This window comes from Manacus candei, unplaced genomic scaffold (assembly GCF_025592945.1).
Source record: "Manacus candei isolate 608988 ecotype Guabito, Panama unplaced genomic scaffold, ASM2559294v1 h1tg000008l, whole genome shotgun sequence".
Classification (NCBI taxonomy): domain Eukaryota; kingdom Metazoa; phylum Chordata; class Aves; order Passeriformes; family Pipridae; genus Manacus; species Manacus candei.
The window spans coordinates 22,046,608-22,064,391 of NW_026138056.1; the positions used below are offsets into that span (position 1 = coordinate 22,046,608).

The window sequence follows — 17,784 nt, forward strand, 5'->3', positions numbered from 1 at the left end:
ATTAACCTGACCTAGCACTGAGCAGGGAGCTGCAGCTGCACAGGGCACAGTAAACTCGGTGGTCACTAATTCCAGTACAAGGTAGCATCTCTGCAAATAAGCAGGAGAGGTGGTGGAAGAGGTAAAAACAGGTTAAAGTGCCTCAGCAAACCTATGTGCCTACATGCTGTCTTTAGAGCTGGGGAGAATGCTGAATGCTGCACTAGGAAGTTGGAAATTATAAGAGAATAAAGTGGAGAGTGTAACAAAGATTATCAATCAAAACAATTTTTTAGAGAACGCAGAAATCAAATATTTTTCATTAAGAAAAGTAAAAGCAGTGTTTGCTTTGAATTTTAGAGATATTTTATTGACTATATTGTTGGAAACCATTAACAGTTTGACGGGCTACTGGGACACCAAAGATCCTGGAAATTCAGAAAGATGGAGCACGTTGCTCCCTAGTTGTCTTCAGGACACTGAAACCTCTCAAGACACTCACAAGATTTCAGCAGCCTCTGTGGCAATCAGTGCATGACAGTTTACTCAGAAGGTGGAATCAAATTTGCACCTTTCTGCCAAGCTGCAATTCAGTGCAAAGGCTTTGCTGCATTGCCAGCAGTGTGCAGCACCAAATCTACTCCAGCTGCAAAGTTGATAAACTAGCCAAGGAAATTAACTCCTTCTCTAGACTAAGAGTTTACATGCTGGTTGATAGCTCTGGTCAGATAGGCTTGACTTTGCTGAATTTATTTTTTTTATTTCCAAAAACCATATTTCTCTAATTGATTTTTACATGTAGATATGGTTTTAAATAATGGAAAGGTATTTTACTAGGAGGGTTTGATTCCTTAATCTGCACATGTAGTGTAAAGGACACAGGCAAACCAGAGGTGAGCCTTCCTGAGTTAAATCTTGCTGAACCTAACAGCAATAGATCTGTGTTCGCTCATACTCATCAGGATGATCCTTTCTGCATGTTGTAGTTGATACCCATGTGCCCAGACTTTCTTATATGGGGGAAAAATATTCACTGATTAAAACCCATCTCTATGTGAGCTGCAACTGACAGGACATTTTTCTTTTAATCATGTCCTGAATCCACAGCCTAGCTCTTCCATTAAAATTTGTTGCCTGAATGTGACCTGACTACAGAAAGAATTTTTTTTCTCTCAGCTATGGTTTCAGATGATTTGCAATGCTTTCTGTTTTGCCCTAGGGAACTAGGAGAATCCAGAGCAGGGTTTTCACGAAACAAGTAGTGAAACAACTCATACTTCTTAAGCTTTGAGAGAATGATTTGATTTTCACCAAGGGAGGAAGTCAAGATGCATATATGCTTCTCTCAGAACTACAAAAACAGACAAGCTTTTCTGAGAAAATATATTTTGATATAGGAAGATTGCAGTGCAGAGTAAGTTTTAAAAGCCCTGCATTCTTTAAATGCTGCCTTCATAGATTTTGTAGCTAAAGCTTCTGGCCCAAATTCTCTAATAAATCTGCTAATTTTTTTGATTGTTCCACGTTCACCATCTAGTATTATAGAAACTGTTGAAAAATTTGTTTCCCTTCTTTTTTTCAAAGTAGAGAGGGGAATCCCACCGGCAGATGTGAGGTCTAGCACAGGATGTGTTTTCCTGGCACCTGCATAGGTGACAAGTTTGAAAACAGGGTATGGTGGACTCGTTAAGGGGTAGTTCCATCCTTTGCCATAAATGATCTCTTAGCTCCTATCAGCTCTCCCACGAAAGGTGATGGGCATGGAAACAGCCCAGTTTATGCAAAATTCTGACACGTTTAGGCAAAGACACTGAGCTTCTGGCAGAGGACATGGCTGCCACAACCCTCTTCATTCACCGATTAGGTGTATGTGTAGCTCTGTGGGGGAGGAATGAAAGCACATAGGGATTATAGCTCATGAGACTCATTCACACAAGGTACCAGAGACACTGCAATATACCAAGAGAGACCAATAAAAAGTTCATACATGAGTGCAGTCAAGATGAATGTTGATAAGTACCTAAGAAGTGATGCTTTAAAATATCGCAGTAATAATTGACATAATTACCTGATGAAGTTGCCTTCTTTTCAGTTTGAATTTTTCCTTGGTTCTCAGGCTTGCCTAATACACTTGCCTTTTAATACACTTGCCCTTTTATACACTTTTATAGAACAAAGAAGTGAGTCTCATGTCATGGAAAGAAAACCAACAAACACAGATGAGAAGGACAGGGTTTGAAGTTGAGGCTAGGAATAAGCATCTGTAAGGACTTCCGTGTTCTCAGAAGGTTCAGAATAGATTCAGTGAGATGGGTGCTTGAGGCATTTCTTTGCAGTGGTTTGATTATGATCTGAATAGGTAAGGTTGCTAGAGGTCTTGAAAGAGAGACTGATGTGAATTACTTTCAGTTTATAAGTTTTTATGTGGTGTCAGTAACTATTCTGAAAGGACAAAATCATCTTAAAGCAGAAGCCTGGAAAGCAAATTTAATTTCTCCTCTCCCATGTAGAAGGCTTCAGTTGAAACAAAAATTATGAATAATTGTGCTGCTCCATAATTCTGATGCTAGTCTGAAAATGATAATTGAATAAATCAAGTGTTGCAGAAAACATCTACTAGATCTGTCCGAATATATGATATAAGTAAAGATCTTTCAAGAAATCATTCTCTGTGATGTGGAACTTTCTTAGCTTAATTTTCCATTACCTCCTATGTAAATTAATGTTATGTAGATTAATTGATAATCATTGTGAATGACAGTAAAAAGTGGTAGGTAATTAAACAACCTCTTAAAAGAACATAATAATTTCCATTTTTACCTGTGATTTCTTTAATTTATTTTTATCTTTTTTATTAATTTATAATGCACCTGATATCTTCACACACATACATGCATAATATAAAAATATTATATTTTAATAATAAATTAAAATATAAGGATCAACATAGAAAACTAAAGGTACAATCTGGTCGCTTAAACCAGACAGCTTGAGTATTTATTTAAGGAATACACTGATTTCCAGAAAAATTTTTCAAGAATGAACTCCTGTGGGTGCCTGAAATATCCTCTTCTTTGCCTGGAGACTTTTCTTTAAATTTCATCTTCTTGGTAGTTCTTATCACTACCGACCAGGGATTGACAAGTTCCCCCTCCCTGGATACTGAATTTTTACTTGGGCAATCAGGAGTGAACTCCTGGAAAGACCCTTCTTCTCCCTTCCCGTGATCAAAACCAAACTGTAAAGGAAAAAGAAAATTCTCTTTTCTTCATTTGTACTTTTAGAGCATGCTGACTTGTGCACCCAAACTGCAGGTCATTTAAACATATATCAGTCTTCAGTAATGAGAGTCTCATTATCTGTGCCGTCATATTGTTCACTGGTAACGTGGACTGTGTCTGCCTCATGGTACCAAGCTTTAACAGTTGATACAACACAATAACATATCAATATGCTATCTGGGAAAGGTCCTTCCCACTGGAAAGCTTAATAGATATAATTTCAAATTTAGTGACTTTCTTGAGGAACATGACTGCCTTGTACAGTGTCCATTATTTCATACAAACACTCTTCAGCTCTTATACCAAACATGGGGGGTGTCCAATTCACTTTTGTAATAGAGTGCCTGAAAGAGTCAGCTGTTTGCTTTTGATTTTAAGCCATGCAGAAATTCTTCTTACTTCACTAATTTGTGGATTTTGTCCACAGACGATGGAAGTGGGACTCCATAGACCTTTTAGACAAAAAGGATAAATAACATTGAAATCTCTCAGGCACTTGTTTTTTCACAATGTGAGATTGGCAGATTCTCATATCTCTAGGCTAAGAATGTTTTAAAGCCACTGGTGTTTTCTCCTTTGCTCTGTTAGTTTCAGTCTAGAGATGCTGCTTGAAAATAGCTGATATGGGATTTTTCTTTTTCATAGGGGATTCATGCATTTTTATTAAAATATTGTAAACTAACATCACTAAAACACACAACCATTTTCACCAGAAATAATTACAGTGAAATAAATGGAAATATACAGTTATAAAGCTGATGCAAGTGAAAAATAAGTCCCTAGGTTCTCATTGATAAAGAATTTGTACAGTAAACAATGAATAAGGAGGAGATGGCCTAGACTTTACAGTTTCCAGGATTCTCACATATTTCCTAGCAGCTTTATTGAACCCAGAGCACCCATTGCAATAAATAGACACTCAATTCTTTGTAGCATTTTACAGAGGGAATGAAAGGTATATTCCCTCTGGTGAGAAGGAATGCATCCACACATTTGCTATGTAGGGTGCCTGATTTCATGAAAGACCAAAGGAATATCACCATGTTATATTTATTTCTAACTACATACCTAACTGTGTATAAAGTCATATGAGGGAATAATGTCATCTAGAAAAAGGGCTATATTCACTTAAATCTCTCCTGCTGTTTGAAGTGCTTTGAATAGAAACGACATTGAAAAGGTCTTGGTCTGTAAACCCTTACAAACTAGCTATTTCACTTTCATATTAATATTTTTGACCTCTTTCTGGAGGGTGAAAGTCTTCCAGCAGTAAATATCAACGTGGGGCTGTATCTTTTGGTGTCTCTTTGATAACCTGAACAGAAATTATATGACTTAAAGGAGGGGACAGTGAAACCTGGCAGATGAAGAGACACTGGGCTTCTCTGCTCCCTGTCACCTGAAAAAGTTTTACCACTGAACGAGGGAACTTTACAATTGCAGCTATTTCTTTTCTCCTTTGAGCAAGCCACTGCAGGCACCACAGCAGTCCACAAAGCCTGCAGATGGGTTATTAGAAAACTGGGGAAAGACTGCCTGCTCTCAGCCCCGTTTTTCAGGCTCAGGGACCAGAAAAGGCAAAAATGTCCTGCAACTGGGAGTCTGACCTTGCTTTTGTTGACACCTGCATTGCAGACTGAGTGACAATGACTGTCACATGCATCTGAAACAATTATATTCCCCTGGTTGCTCCTGCTTCAATGCCAACACCTGCTCCACAGATTAGGAGCCCCCTGATCTACAGAGGAAGAATTTTTGAAAATGGTGGAGATTGATGACTTCCATCCAGCCAGAAATTGAAGCACTTTATCATGTAAAATAAGGGAAAGAGACAGAGTAAATAGAAATATCCTCAAATGAGTTAGAGAATTTGTAACGCACCCTCGTTCAGATGAACTGGACTGTTGAGGAAGGTTGCATGGAATTTTTTCAGAGAATAAAGTATGAGATTTGATTTGGCTTTTACTTGAGCAAAATTAAATATGCAAACAAAACAAGTGGGATGTAGGATTATCTGTACAGCTTTGAAGTGGCAGTTGGAGTGCATCCATTCTTATGATCCAACATATTCAAAACAATAGAGATGAAAGTAATGCTTTACATGGAACATCATCTGTGCCTTTAGCATACGCAAAGACTTTGCCTTGAAAAGTTTTGCACATTTCCATGGTGAATTAGCCCCCTTTTTTTTTTTTGTCAGATTTCCTTTCATTTGAGGAAACAGACGCTCTTGAGAATGAAAGTGCATCTTGCACAGTACAGACTCCCTTTCCCACTGCTTTCATCTCTTATTTTTCAGTTTCTAATTTGTGGCTGAAATCAGCATTTCAGTCTCTGTCTCAGATTATGATTTTCTGATAAAAGAGAACTTTCAACAGGAAATAAACTGAATAGTGGGGAACAACCAGAAAAAATACAAAATGACAAGACACATTTAGGGGTAAGCTTGTCTGCTTACACCTGTTAGAAACACCAGACCTTGCCAATTGCCCTAGTTATGAATATTTTAAATTGAAATTCACATCCTACACATGAGCCAAATTAATTCTGAACATAAAATAGAGTAATAAAAAGCAAATGCAGTATTTCTGAATCTAGAATTAAGTTGTTTTTGTGGGTTTACTCTACTTGGTGATAGAATTCCCTATCAGGAGCAAAAATATAGGATGCACATTTATAATATATTGATTTGTCTTTACAGAATACATTTATGTTACTATAAACTATACAGTATATGGTTTTGTCCTTGAAGAATACATGCACTTCGAACCTGTAAGATGCCAGATCCCTGGGCAATTACAGCCCTACATTGCCAAGCTCAAATTCTAGGTGCTTCAAGGAGCTCAAGTAGAAATTTGAAAAAGAAAAACATGTTTTGTAATTGTGTTCTGTCAGACAGACAATATAAACACAGAAGCTGGGCTGGTTTACATCACAATGCATTGGCTTATTCACTACACAATGGACTGAATAATCCTATAAATATTTATGAGCAAACCACAGAGGATTTAGTCTTTCTTCCAGCATGTGGAGATTTTATAATGTGCATCGTGTTAGTTCAAAGTAAAACCTAATGTTTTGGTTGCTGCTTAGTACATCTAACAGCATGGCTCTGCATCACATATGCTTATTCTCCAGACAGTTACTCACAGACAGTACTTTGGGAGGAACTAGTCTGTGACCACCTAATTCTAAAAGCCAATACATGCAGCATATGTTGGGGTTAGAGAGGATTTAAGGTAGGAGCTTTGACCTGAGGCAGCATCAGTTGGGTTGTGTGGATTAGAAGTTTTTAAATGAGTAGTTCATTCTGAACAATAATCCTAGTGAAAAAGAAAGGACACAAATTAAAAATAAAATAAAATTTAAAAAAAGTTTGAGGATCAAATTGAACTTTATTGGTTGAATTTTTACAGGTACAATGGCTTTAAGAATTTTAACTGCTAACTCAGTGACCCTTATGGTCTGCAAAGTTACCCTGTTCCTGTATGGGTCATTCATTTGGTTTCTGATACTATCATATGAACAAGTCTATGCTCAAGTAAAATTTATTAGTAATATCTTTCAACTGAGAGTAATTTTCATGCTTCTCTCATTGACCTTGCCACGATTCACCTTTATTCATAAAATAGACTGTAACTTACTCTCTTTGTAGACCAAGACATTTGCTCTCTTCCCACTTTTACCTGTCAACTTTTGGACTATTTTTTGTCAACTGTTTTGAACTGAGGACTAAGTCACTGATGTTCCTGTTTTGACATTTCTCTTCTGCTCATCAATCATGTCACATATGTTCCATTCTGAAGATGGACAGAGGCAAATATCATTAGTTCCAGTTTCTGCTGAACTCATGGGAACAGGTTAACATTTGGTGGATAACTTTATGTTACAGTTCCTGCAATATTATCCTTAGAACTGATAGCATGCATTTATATAATTTATATTTGTGTTTCGTTTCTGATGAGAGTTGGCTTTTACAACACATCTCTCAGCCATCCCAGCTTACTGTGCTGTGGTTCATATCAGGGAGACATTTCCAAGTACATTAACTGGATTCCCTCTGCAGGAAACTGAACTGGAAAAGTAGCTCCTTGAGGATGCATGAGGCGTGAGAGCCTGAAACAGTCAGTCAGCTGATGGGAGTAGAGCCTGAAATAATCAGTCAGCTGATGGGATCAGACCAGAGTCAGTCTAAAAGTAAAGTCAAACCAAAACGGAAGAACCCGATATATCTTTAGCTTGGGTATGAGATTCTCAGGTCCACCTGATTGACTGTACAGTTCTGTATCTGTTGGTCTGCACTGCTTGCTAGTGTAGATAGATCCCTGGTCATCACTGTCATTAAGGCTGCGAGCCTTACAAAGTATTTTCCACTGTCATATACTTCTACCAAGTTTGAAACATTCTGCCTAAAATTTTTCCTAGTATGCTAACACCTGAAGTTAACTTAGCTCAACTATTGAAACCTTTCTGAGAATGAGACTGAGATAAAATGTTTCACCCTACCAATTAGAAAAAACAAAGAGATCCTTATTGTAGAGAAGGAGTTGGAAGTCTGCAGGGAGGAAGAGATGAAGGGGAGTCTTCAGTTTTTCTACTCTCTGACTACAGAGAAATCTGGTGGAGTCCTGTTTCACCTATTTCTCTTAAACATGGCATGTTCATTCTCTGATTATTATTATTAGATTGGATTGGATATTAGAAACAAAATCTTTACTGAAAGGGTGGTCAAGTATTGGAACATGCTGCCCAGGGAAATTGTGGAAATACCATCCACAGAAGTGTATGAAAAAAGCATGTAGATGTTGTGCTTAGCTGTGGACCTGGCAGTGCTAGGGCAATGGTTGCACTCAATGATCTTGGAGGTCTTTTCCAATCTTAATGATTCTAAGATTCTATATTAATGCAGAGCAGGCTTCATCCCTCAGAGTTGTCTTGCACTGGCCCCATAGGTGAGTTGCAAAGGCCCAGCAAATTGGTCGCTCAGAGCAGCTCCTCCAGGAGTGATTGAACGGCATTGCCTCATCTTTTGCTGATGACAGTGAGGAGGTAAAGTAAGCAAGGGCTCATAGAGAAGGCAGAAAAGTGAAAAATGTATGAAGAGGCTTCTAACATGAGGTGTGCTCTTCAGAGAAGACATATAAACTGACTCCAAGCGGTACATTTACAAAGTATATGAAAGTACAGTTGCTCTATTTCTTGTACATATTTTGATCCATCCTTCAGAGTTAGTGTTAAGCACCTTTCTGTATCAGTACCTGAACTGTCGTTCATGCCTAATGTAGCCTGACATTTCTGGGTTAAGTGTTAGCTACAGTTAGTGTAGTGAACTCAAGTGAAAGAGCATTACTAATTAAGTACCAATTTTTAAATACCCCAATTCTCTTAACTATTCTTCTATGCATTTATGTAGACAGTAATTGACACTGGGCTATCTCATACCTGTTCATATGAAGTTTAATTGTTGTTTACTCTTTTTCAAGTAAAAAAAAGGATACAAAGGCTAAAAAGAATTACTAGTTGCTGCTTGGATGACACGTACTGTAAAATCTGGGGCAAATTAGACTATCATTCTTTTTTTCCTTTGTAGTGTCTTTGGTAACTTTTCTCTCATCTGTCTTATTCTAAAAAAAATATCTGAGATCTTCAGAAGGTGATGAGCACCTCCCAGATCAAACTCTTTGATGTACATGTGTTGGCTGAGTGATTCTGTTTGTACTTGTCCAGGTAAGCACAATACTGGTGCTTAGCAAACAGAAGCACCCTGTTCTACCAATAAGTAAAATAAGACAGCAATGGAAGAAGGATGCACTGTAGCAGTGGCCAGGTTCCTAGTATGCACCACATGATATTCTAAGGTATTTTTTCCCACTCTTTACTGTTTTTATTTCTATGGTGAGCAATTGCTTGGACAGTGTGCTTAGACTTTCTCCAGTGATATGTACCTGAATACAAGTAGTCTGTTCGAGAGAGTGGGTCACTGCTTTCAGCACTTTGCTTTCCTGACAGCGGGCTGCTGTCACACAGGCACAAGACGTGGTCAGTGTTAATTGGAGACTTGACAGATCTCCTGGATAATTTAGTGACACTCACCCCGCTTGGTTTAGATACTGAGACAAATTTATTTTAATAGTTATAATCCTGAATAAGCAAGAACATACTGCATCTGACTGTCATTTACTAATTGGCATTTTGATTTTCTCTGAACATTCCTTCACTCAAGTTTTAGTAGGTCTTGTCTGTGAGTTATGATTTACAGCAAGCCAAAGCAAGACGCATGGTACGAAGCAGACAGAACACCGATGCCTGCCATACAAGCATGTACTCTGCTTTTTAACTACCAGGCAAAGATTTAAATTAGCAAGCAACCTTCAAAGAAAGCATCAATCTAAGTAAGCAATAAAAAAACCTACTGTCATTAACACAATTTCAGCTGAGTAGACATGCTTAAAGCAATACTGAAGATTTGGAGACCAGACAAGCACGGATCATTGAAAGAATGCATAGACACTGTAGAAATTCCTCAGGTTTTCTGTTAGGAAGTACATCACGAAGAGAGAGGACAGCTGTACTCAGCTAGAGAAGAGAATATTATGGTTTTTTCCCACCATTAATATCTGTGATTGTGCAATCACAGCCTGGGTCTGTTAAATTGGAAAGAATATTTAGACGGGCCAACTACTAGCAGCAATAATTGCAAATAGGTTTTTCCCACATTCGTTTACAAAACTTATGTGAATAGATTGTGATTTTTACAGATTCGTTTGCAAAACTTATGTGAATAGACTGTTTTTATTAAGAAAGTTCTTCAGGCAGTCTTCCACACAAAAATTTTAAGTAGTCAGTTACCTGTACAGCTTTTTGATTGTATGAGTTATAATTATTAGCTGGAAATGGTTTATTCAGTCATATGCTTTAAGGCCTGTTCTCTAGTTATGTGAATATGGCTGTAATAGAGAAGAGGGCTATTAAGATTAAGTGCTGAAACCCTTGATTGTCTCAGGGAGTCAAAAGGAGTATTTCTTGTGGGGATGAAGATGTGTCAGAACTTCAGATTTCTTGTGGGTAAACTTGGATTTATTTTCATCGATGTGTTTTTCTTTCATAAGTTATTACTGTGTATGCATACAGTATGCCATCTTCATGACCATAATACTTGCTTTAAAAACCTCAGGTTTACCCTTCTTGTGAGCAAACCTTTGTGTCTCCTCCCCCAGAAGTGAGGTGCAGTGACTATGCCTTCTCATAGGTGTCCTACAGTACCTGGCTCGCCAGCCTCCCTGTGTCTGCCACTACTGTCCTGAGACCACCTCACCCCAATGTCACCTCTGTGATGAAATGTGGGTGAGCAGCTGGATGTGACCCCTTGCTGCTCCAGCTTGTTATGTGTACAGGTATTTCTGGGTAGTTTCCCATTACCAATGCTGCTACCACTTCTCTCTGGAGACAGTGTAAGTCCCTCTGAGTGACTAACAGTCACTTAGCAGGATCAACAAACAAGTATGGAAGCAAAATAAAAGAGCTGGGATGGAAAGCAGTAACATAGTAAAGCAGAGGATCTTATGACAGGTTTGAGGAGTGTTAACAAAGTGATAGGGCCTCTAGGAGACTTCATACTTTCTAAAACTTGTCTGGCGAGCTGTCAAATCATTGGAGGCCCAAAAGATTTGTGCCCAATCAGCACAGTGTGATATCAATATCATTGTATAAAAGGCTTAAAGGGTTGATTTGTGAGCACTGTGGCATCAGCACAATTCTAATTGTTTTTATCTCCTACCCTCCTACCATCTAGTTATCAAAATGGGACAAGTATTAAAAAATATAGAAATACTTAGAACTCTTTCTTCCCTAAGCAGGCAACACAAACCATTGCTCAGCACTTGTCTTCTCAAACCCTGCATAGGATTTATTGTTTTGATCCTTCTGTTTCTCCATGCCCACTGTGAGGGCTCTTCATGGGCTGCCAAAGATAACATTCAAGGAAAAGAGGACTATTTATGGCAACAGACAGAAAAGAAAAAGTAGCGAAGGAGGGGATTGTCTTGTGGCCACACCAAAGGAGCTAATGTGAAGTATTAAAAGATGAGTTGTTCAATTCTTTTTGGTCTTTTTTTTCTGTGACCTGCGTGCCCTGCATCTTGGTTTGCCCTGTACTCTCTCTGCATCCAGCACAGAGCCCATCCTGCCAGGCACCACCATGCAGCTCTCCTCATCCTGCTGCCTTTTCTTGTACTAGCTCTGGAGTTAATAGCAGCAACCACCCCTGCCTATCTTTCTTCTTGCCTTTCTGCAAAGAGCTCTTTGGTGTCTTTTCTGAAAGACACCTCCAAAGAAACAACTTCGAGACATGCAAAAGGAATTTTTGCTTTACTTTGAACCTTTTCTCAGCTGGTATCAACCAACCCATCAGTAGGTCATGGAGACATATAGGCAGTTATTAGCACCCACCTTATCTAACCTACAGCCACGAGGAATTACACAGTTCTTTCCTCCCAGTATCATACACCACACACACACACACTTTGCTTTTAGCTTCCTGACATACTTTATGCATATCACAAACGTGAAATGTGTGAAACTATTGCTCAAGCTCCCAGGACTCTGGAAAGCCTTTGGAATATGTATTGGTGCAATATCTAAGAAAAAGCAATGATTGGACATTGACTTATTAACCCGTTTGTATCTTTTTCCTATGAGAAAGCAGTCTATGTGGTTAATTTACTGCAGACATAGCTGCTAGGGATAACAGGTAAGTAAACAACTGTCCTGGACATATAGCCATGGAAACAAAAAACTTCTCTCAGTTTACCCTTTTCTAGTCTGCAATGTTTGCAAGTATGGCTCAGCACTATATATGTTTGCTAAAAAAAAAAAAAATTACTACTGCTTACAAGGCTGACTTTAGTGCACATAACATTTGTCTAATAAGACATTACTGAATATGTGAAAAAAGTTCCATGGTATTTCAAAAGATCACCAGGTCTCCCTTTTACACTGAGGCAAGATCAAGTGATGTTTGCCATCTTTTGTAGTTGTTCTTACCATCTACTCTACAAAGTCTGGCCATGACAGCATTTCCAGTTTTCTAGCAAACAATTCTCAAAAATAGAAATATTTTCCAACCTAGATATTCTTTACTAAAAATGAAGAGCATTTTCCCCCTCCTTTTTTCATTCGGTGAACCAGGTAAAAAAATATTACATATCTGTCTAGATTTTTTTTCACCTATTTGAAAACTACTATCATACATCCTGCTGATTACCATAGTATTTTATTCTCCAGATTGGCTGTTGTTCATCCTTCCAGTTGTAACTTTCTATCACTATTGTCAAGCCTGTGCTCATGGTTACTGTGCTCTGGGTTCTCTCCAATATTTCTTGAGGTATGGTGCCCAACAGAAAACATGGTAGCTGAGGTAGACTTTAACCACTGATATCATCCTAACTTATACTTACACTAAATTTGCAAAACTCATAATTTAAAAACTTCATGTACTGTGTGGTAGATTGAGTCTCATTTATATTGTATATAAAATGACCTTCCCTCTTCATGGGTTGCTTCTGCTCTTAGGTTGTGACCTAAGAGCTGCCCTAAGTCTGACCCTCTTCTGTCTTGCCAGTCTAACTTTTAGTCATATCTCTCTGCTGGCACCTGTGAGGCTTTTCCACGGGTGCTTACAAAGGTTGTACAAAACACAGGAACAAGCAAGGTTCCAGATACATAATTCCTCCTTCATGTCTGGAAGCTGATCTGATAACAAGTGTTACTTTCCACATGTATATTATTTTGCTACTAAGGGAATCACTGAAAGTCACTTTCTCCATTCAGAGATTCCTTAATATGAAAGAAACATTGTGTGGCAATCATAGGAAATGCCATTTCCCCATATTCTACATAGCAGTCAGGGACAAAATTATTTTCCAGTTACTTTTGCTGTAAATGAAATATGCAGAAGGTTATATTTTCTCTTAAAGAGGTCACCCTGGGAATGGGAATAGAAACAGTTGTGAGCCAGTAAGAGGTATGTTAATATTACCACCTTAGTCATCCCTCAGTAAATATTTGTGTGAAATGTGCTACGCACCAGCCTACTGAAGCCTGAAATTACGCTGTGGATTAGAAGCAGGAATATTCCTTCTTCAGGCAGACAGTGGTTTGCCTTGTACCTCATGCCTTCACTCTGTGAAAACATGCTTTGTCAATTGAGTAGGACCTGACTGCAGAGGGAGCTCATTGGCATCCATAAAGTAACTGTGCAGTGAACACATCACCAGGTGTGCAGAGAGGCGACCAGATCTCCCATGGGCATCTCTTGTGGGATTTTCTTCCCTGGCAAGGTACTACCATTGTCATCCTTTCCCAGCACTAGGCTTTGCAGCCAGTACTGTGTTAATAACTGGTTTAGTCCTGTGACCTCTCTCTGACGTTGACATACACTTGTCACACGGTATGTCAGCGTGCTCACACTATTAGTCACAGATCAGTGTCTTCTCTGGCTCACTGCTGAGTTACAGGTAGTTGCAAGACAGGTAGAAATTAAAGGAAAAGCCAAGTAACAGTAGGGTTAATAATGAACAAAGGCAGGATGTGAGTCAGAGACATCAGACTCACAGATGAGTTTCATGCAAGCTGTCAGCCTGATTTGAAGTAATTGAGGTTCCCTTTGAAGACAAGTGCTTGAGAGAAATATCGAATGAAATAGAAAGCACCAAGCCACTTCCAGGCTGCTGAAAATTTGCAGCAGGTTCCAGCAGCCTTGCAAAGCAACAACAGAGGGCGGTGAACAAATTAAGGAAATCAAGTCAAGCTAGCAATTTCTGATATGAAAGTCAAGCATACTGTCAGGGCTGCAGCACCACTGGTCAGTCAAGCACAAAACTGTTCTGATTTTGTTGTCTGGAGGACTAGCTGTCTTCCTACAGGGCCTCTTTGAGCCAAGGAGTGCTAGCTTTTCCTCAGTTACCTGAATTCCCATGGTCTATGTCCTCTTGATGAAGCTGTTACTGAAAGAGAGATGAAAGTGTAGGCACAGCTGGTGGAGCCTTTGATATTTTGTGTTAGGATGAGGCATTGCAACAGCACTAAGTGTGTAGTGGCAGGCAGTTAAAATCAACTTCATTCAGAAAATGTGAACAAGCCTCCCAACCTCTGCTTTTGCAATCAAACTTGGTCACCATTACAACGCCATACTAATAAGTGCTTCACAGGCTTGAGCACAGAACACCTTGTATAATTTAATAGGCACCATAAAAAACATCTAATTGAGCACCCATATGCTCAAATGAACCTGTGGACCAGTGTCTGAGGAAAACCTGCAGGTTGAAATGAGGCTGAGAAGTGATCCCAGTTTGAACTTTTCTCATTATATTGGTGCTATCTGGAAGTGTGCTTCACACGCATGCAGACACTTTTCTTACATTTATGGTCTTTTCTGCCTAATTACCTTTTTGTAAAATGCTTTTACAAGCAGAAAAAATGAGGGGGCCATTGCACCTTGCTGACCTGTACCTTAGCTTTGTTATGTTCGAATTACTCGCAGGACTATACAACCTGCATGTGAATTGCATGTTGATATATATCTTCAGGAAAGAAGAAACAATAATGAAGGTTTTCACAAGACACTAATTTCATTGCAACTTTACATTAATAAATATTGTCCTCCTTGGAAAAACAAACTTTTGTAGGAATACTTTTGCAGATATTATAAACTGTTCCCCTTTCTCAGGCTTTATTTCAATGCTTAATCCATTTTGCTTCATGGAAAAACTGTGGTCTACTCCAAAAATATTAAAAGAAAAAAGTCTTATTAACCTGAATAGTTTATATAAATGAGAATATATGTTCTCAACAATTCTAGTCTTTCCTTCTGTCCATGCTTTGGTTTTGTGTTGAATTATACAGATATGAGCTCTTAGAATGACAATACATACAAATATTATTATAATCATAAAATAAAAAGTATATAAATATTATATATACTAAAGATATATTCATACATTTATAAATATATAAATTATATAAATATAATTACTTAAGAATTCTAGACTTGTGGAAAGATATTTACAAATGGGAAGATTATTTTCCTAAAATCATTTCAAACTGCACTTTGCTACAACAGTAAATAATCACACTTTAATTATTTGTTTTGCTGGAGGGCATAATGTGGCTTTGCTGGAAAACTCTTCCTCCTACTTTTAGCTGAACTACCAGGTTTTAGAATTATTATGATGTGTAATTTGCTTGTAGAGTGGACTGTAAAATGGAGAAGAAAATTCATCATCATGGCTGGGCTTCGCGAACGAAGATTTGGGAAGGGCTCTACCCATGTTTGTTGCAAGCGCGTTGGTGGCTAAAAAGGCCAATATGAGATAGGCACATCCAGTTGCAAAAGGCACAGCAGAAAGACTCCTTAGGTGGTAAATTCTGCAAGGCACGATTCTTTCTGCGTTGTCTTTTCTCCTCGAGAGTGATCCTGCGTGCTTTCTCAAAAGTATCCGCAGCGTTATAGATGGTGTGTCTCCAGACCTCCCGATTGGAGGCCAGAGTAGACCAGTTATGTTGACCAATATGGCCAAGGCTGAGATGTTGTTTCAGGGAGTCCTTGTATCTTCTCTTTGGGGCTCCTTTCTTTCGGCAGCCGGTGGCAAGTTCACCATAAAGCAAGATCTTAGGGAGGCAGTGGTCCTTCATCCTGGAGATGTGCCCTGCCCAACGCAGCTGTGTTCTCAGTAACATGGCCTCAATACTTGTGATTGCTGCCTGTTCTAGAACAGACGTATTAGTCACATAATCTGACCAGTGGATGTTTAGGATTGTGTGGAGGCAGCGTTGATGGAAGCGTTCTAGGAGACGCAGGTGGTGGTGGTAGATGACCCATGATTCAGATCTGTATAGAAGAGTAGACAGCACTATGGCTCTGTAAACACTGATCTTGGTACTTTTCTTCAGATGTTTATTTCGCCAAACTCTTTTATGAAGCTTTCTGAAAGTATTATATGCCTTTGTTAACCTGTTGTCTATCTCTCCGTCAATCTTACCATCCGAGGAGATGAGGCTACCTAGGTAATTAAACTGCTGAACTGATTTGAGCTCTGATTTGCCAATGGTGATATGGGGATGAAGGAAGACTTCCTGAGGTGCCGGTTGATGGAGAACTTCTGTCTTCTTTAAGCTGACTTCCAGCCCAAAGAGCTCAGCAGCATCTGCAAAGCAGGATGTTAAACGCTGCAGAGCTGCTTCTGTGTGGGTGACAAGGGTGGTGTCATCAGCATAAAGCAGCTCCCGGACAAGATGGTTTAAGGTCTTAGTGTGGGCCTTCAGTCGCCTTAGATTGAATAGGCTTCCATCAGTACGGTGTTGAATGTAGATACCGTCCTGATCCTCGAGGTCTGCCGTGGCCCTTTGGAGCATCATGCTGAAAAAGATTGTGAGTAGAGTTGGTGTAAGAATGCAGCCTTGTTTCACACCATTGGTAATTAGAAAGGGCTCAGAAAGTGCATTGCCATATCTGACTTGGCCATGCTGATCCTCATGGAGTGAGATGATCATTTTAAGGAACCTGGGGGGACAACCTAAACATTCCAAAATCTGCCATAGACCTTTTCTGCTCACCGTATCGAAAGCCTTGGTGAGGTCGACAAAGGTTACATAGAGACCTTTGTTCTGTTCCCTACACTTCTCTCGCAGTTGTCTGAGAACAAATACCGTGTCTGTGGTGCTCCTGTTGGCTCTAAAACCACATTGGCTTTCAGGTAGAATTCCTTCTGCTATAGCGGGCATTAATCTGTTCAAAAGTATTCTTGCCAGGATTTTGCCAGCAATGGAGAGCAGAGTAATACCACGGTAGTTTGAGCAATCTGATTTAATACCTTTCTTCTTATACAAAGTGATAATGACTGCATCACGAAGGTCTGATGGGAGTTCGCCTAGTTCCCAACAGCGCACCACAAACTTGTGAAATTTAGCATGGAGTGCAAGGCCCCCAAGTTTCCAGATTTCAGGTGGAATTCCATCAACCCCAGCTGCCTTGCCAGTTTTCACCTGCTGTATGGTCTTAAGGGTTTCTCCCAAAGTGGGGGCAATATCCAAATCATTCTTCACTGGTTGTTGTGGGATGGACTGAATTGTTGAATCTTGAACTACACAGCTAGTACTGAAGAGAGTCTGAAAGTGTTCAGACCATGGATTCAGAATGGAGGTTTTATCTGTCAGAAGCGTTTGACCATCTGCGCTGAGTAGGACTTTGTACCTGGTATGTAGGCCCGTATGCTGTTTTCAAGGCTTCATAGAATCCTCTGTGATCACCTGTATCTGCGCAAAATTGAGTTTTCTCAGCTAGATTGGTCCACCACTTGTTCTGGATGTCACAGAGTTTCTGTTGGAGCTTGCTGCAAGCAAGACAAAAGGCTGTTTTTCTTGCATGACAGGATGGCAGTGCGAGGTGTGCTTGGTGAGTAGTTCTCCCTCAACAATTCCTGGATCTCTTGATTGTTTTCATCAAACCAGTCCTTGTTCTTCTTGAAGG

The 17,784-nt window shown here is 39.3% G+C and overlaps 2 protein-coding genes across 4 annotated transcripts in view; one reads left to right on the top strand and one right to left on the bottom strand.

Annotated features, from left to right (window-relative positions):
- Positions 1–16,836, bottom strand: part of LOC127462545 (uncharacterized) — a 193,756-nt gene extending 176,920 nt beyond the window's left edge. The window contains exon 1 of the mRNA XM_051771206.1: positions 15,786–16,836. Coding sequence (XP_051627166.1) covers positions 15,786–16,808 — 1,023 coding nt within the window. The 5' untranslated portion in view covers positions 16,809–16,836. The remainder of the gene's footprint in view (positions 1–15,785) is intronic.
- NKAIN3 (sodium/potassium transporting ATPase interacting 3) overlaps positions 1–17,784 on the top strand; it is a 352,392-nt gene that overhangs the window by 272,698 nt on the left and 61,910 nt on the right. The gene's annotated exons all lie outside the window — the stretch shown is intronic.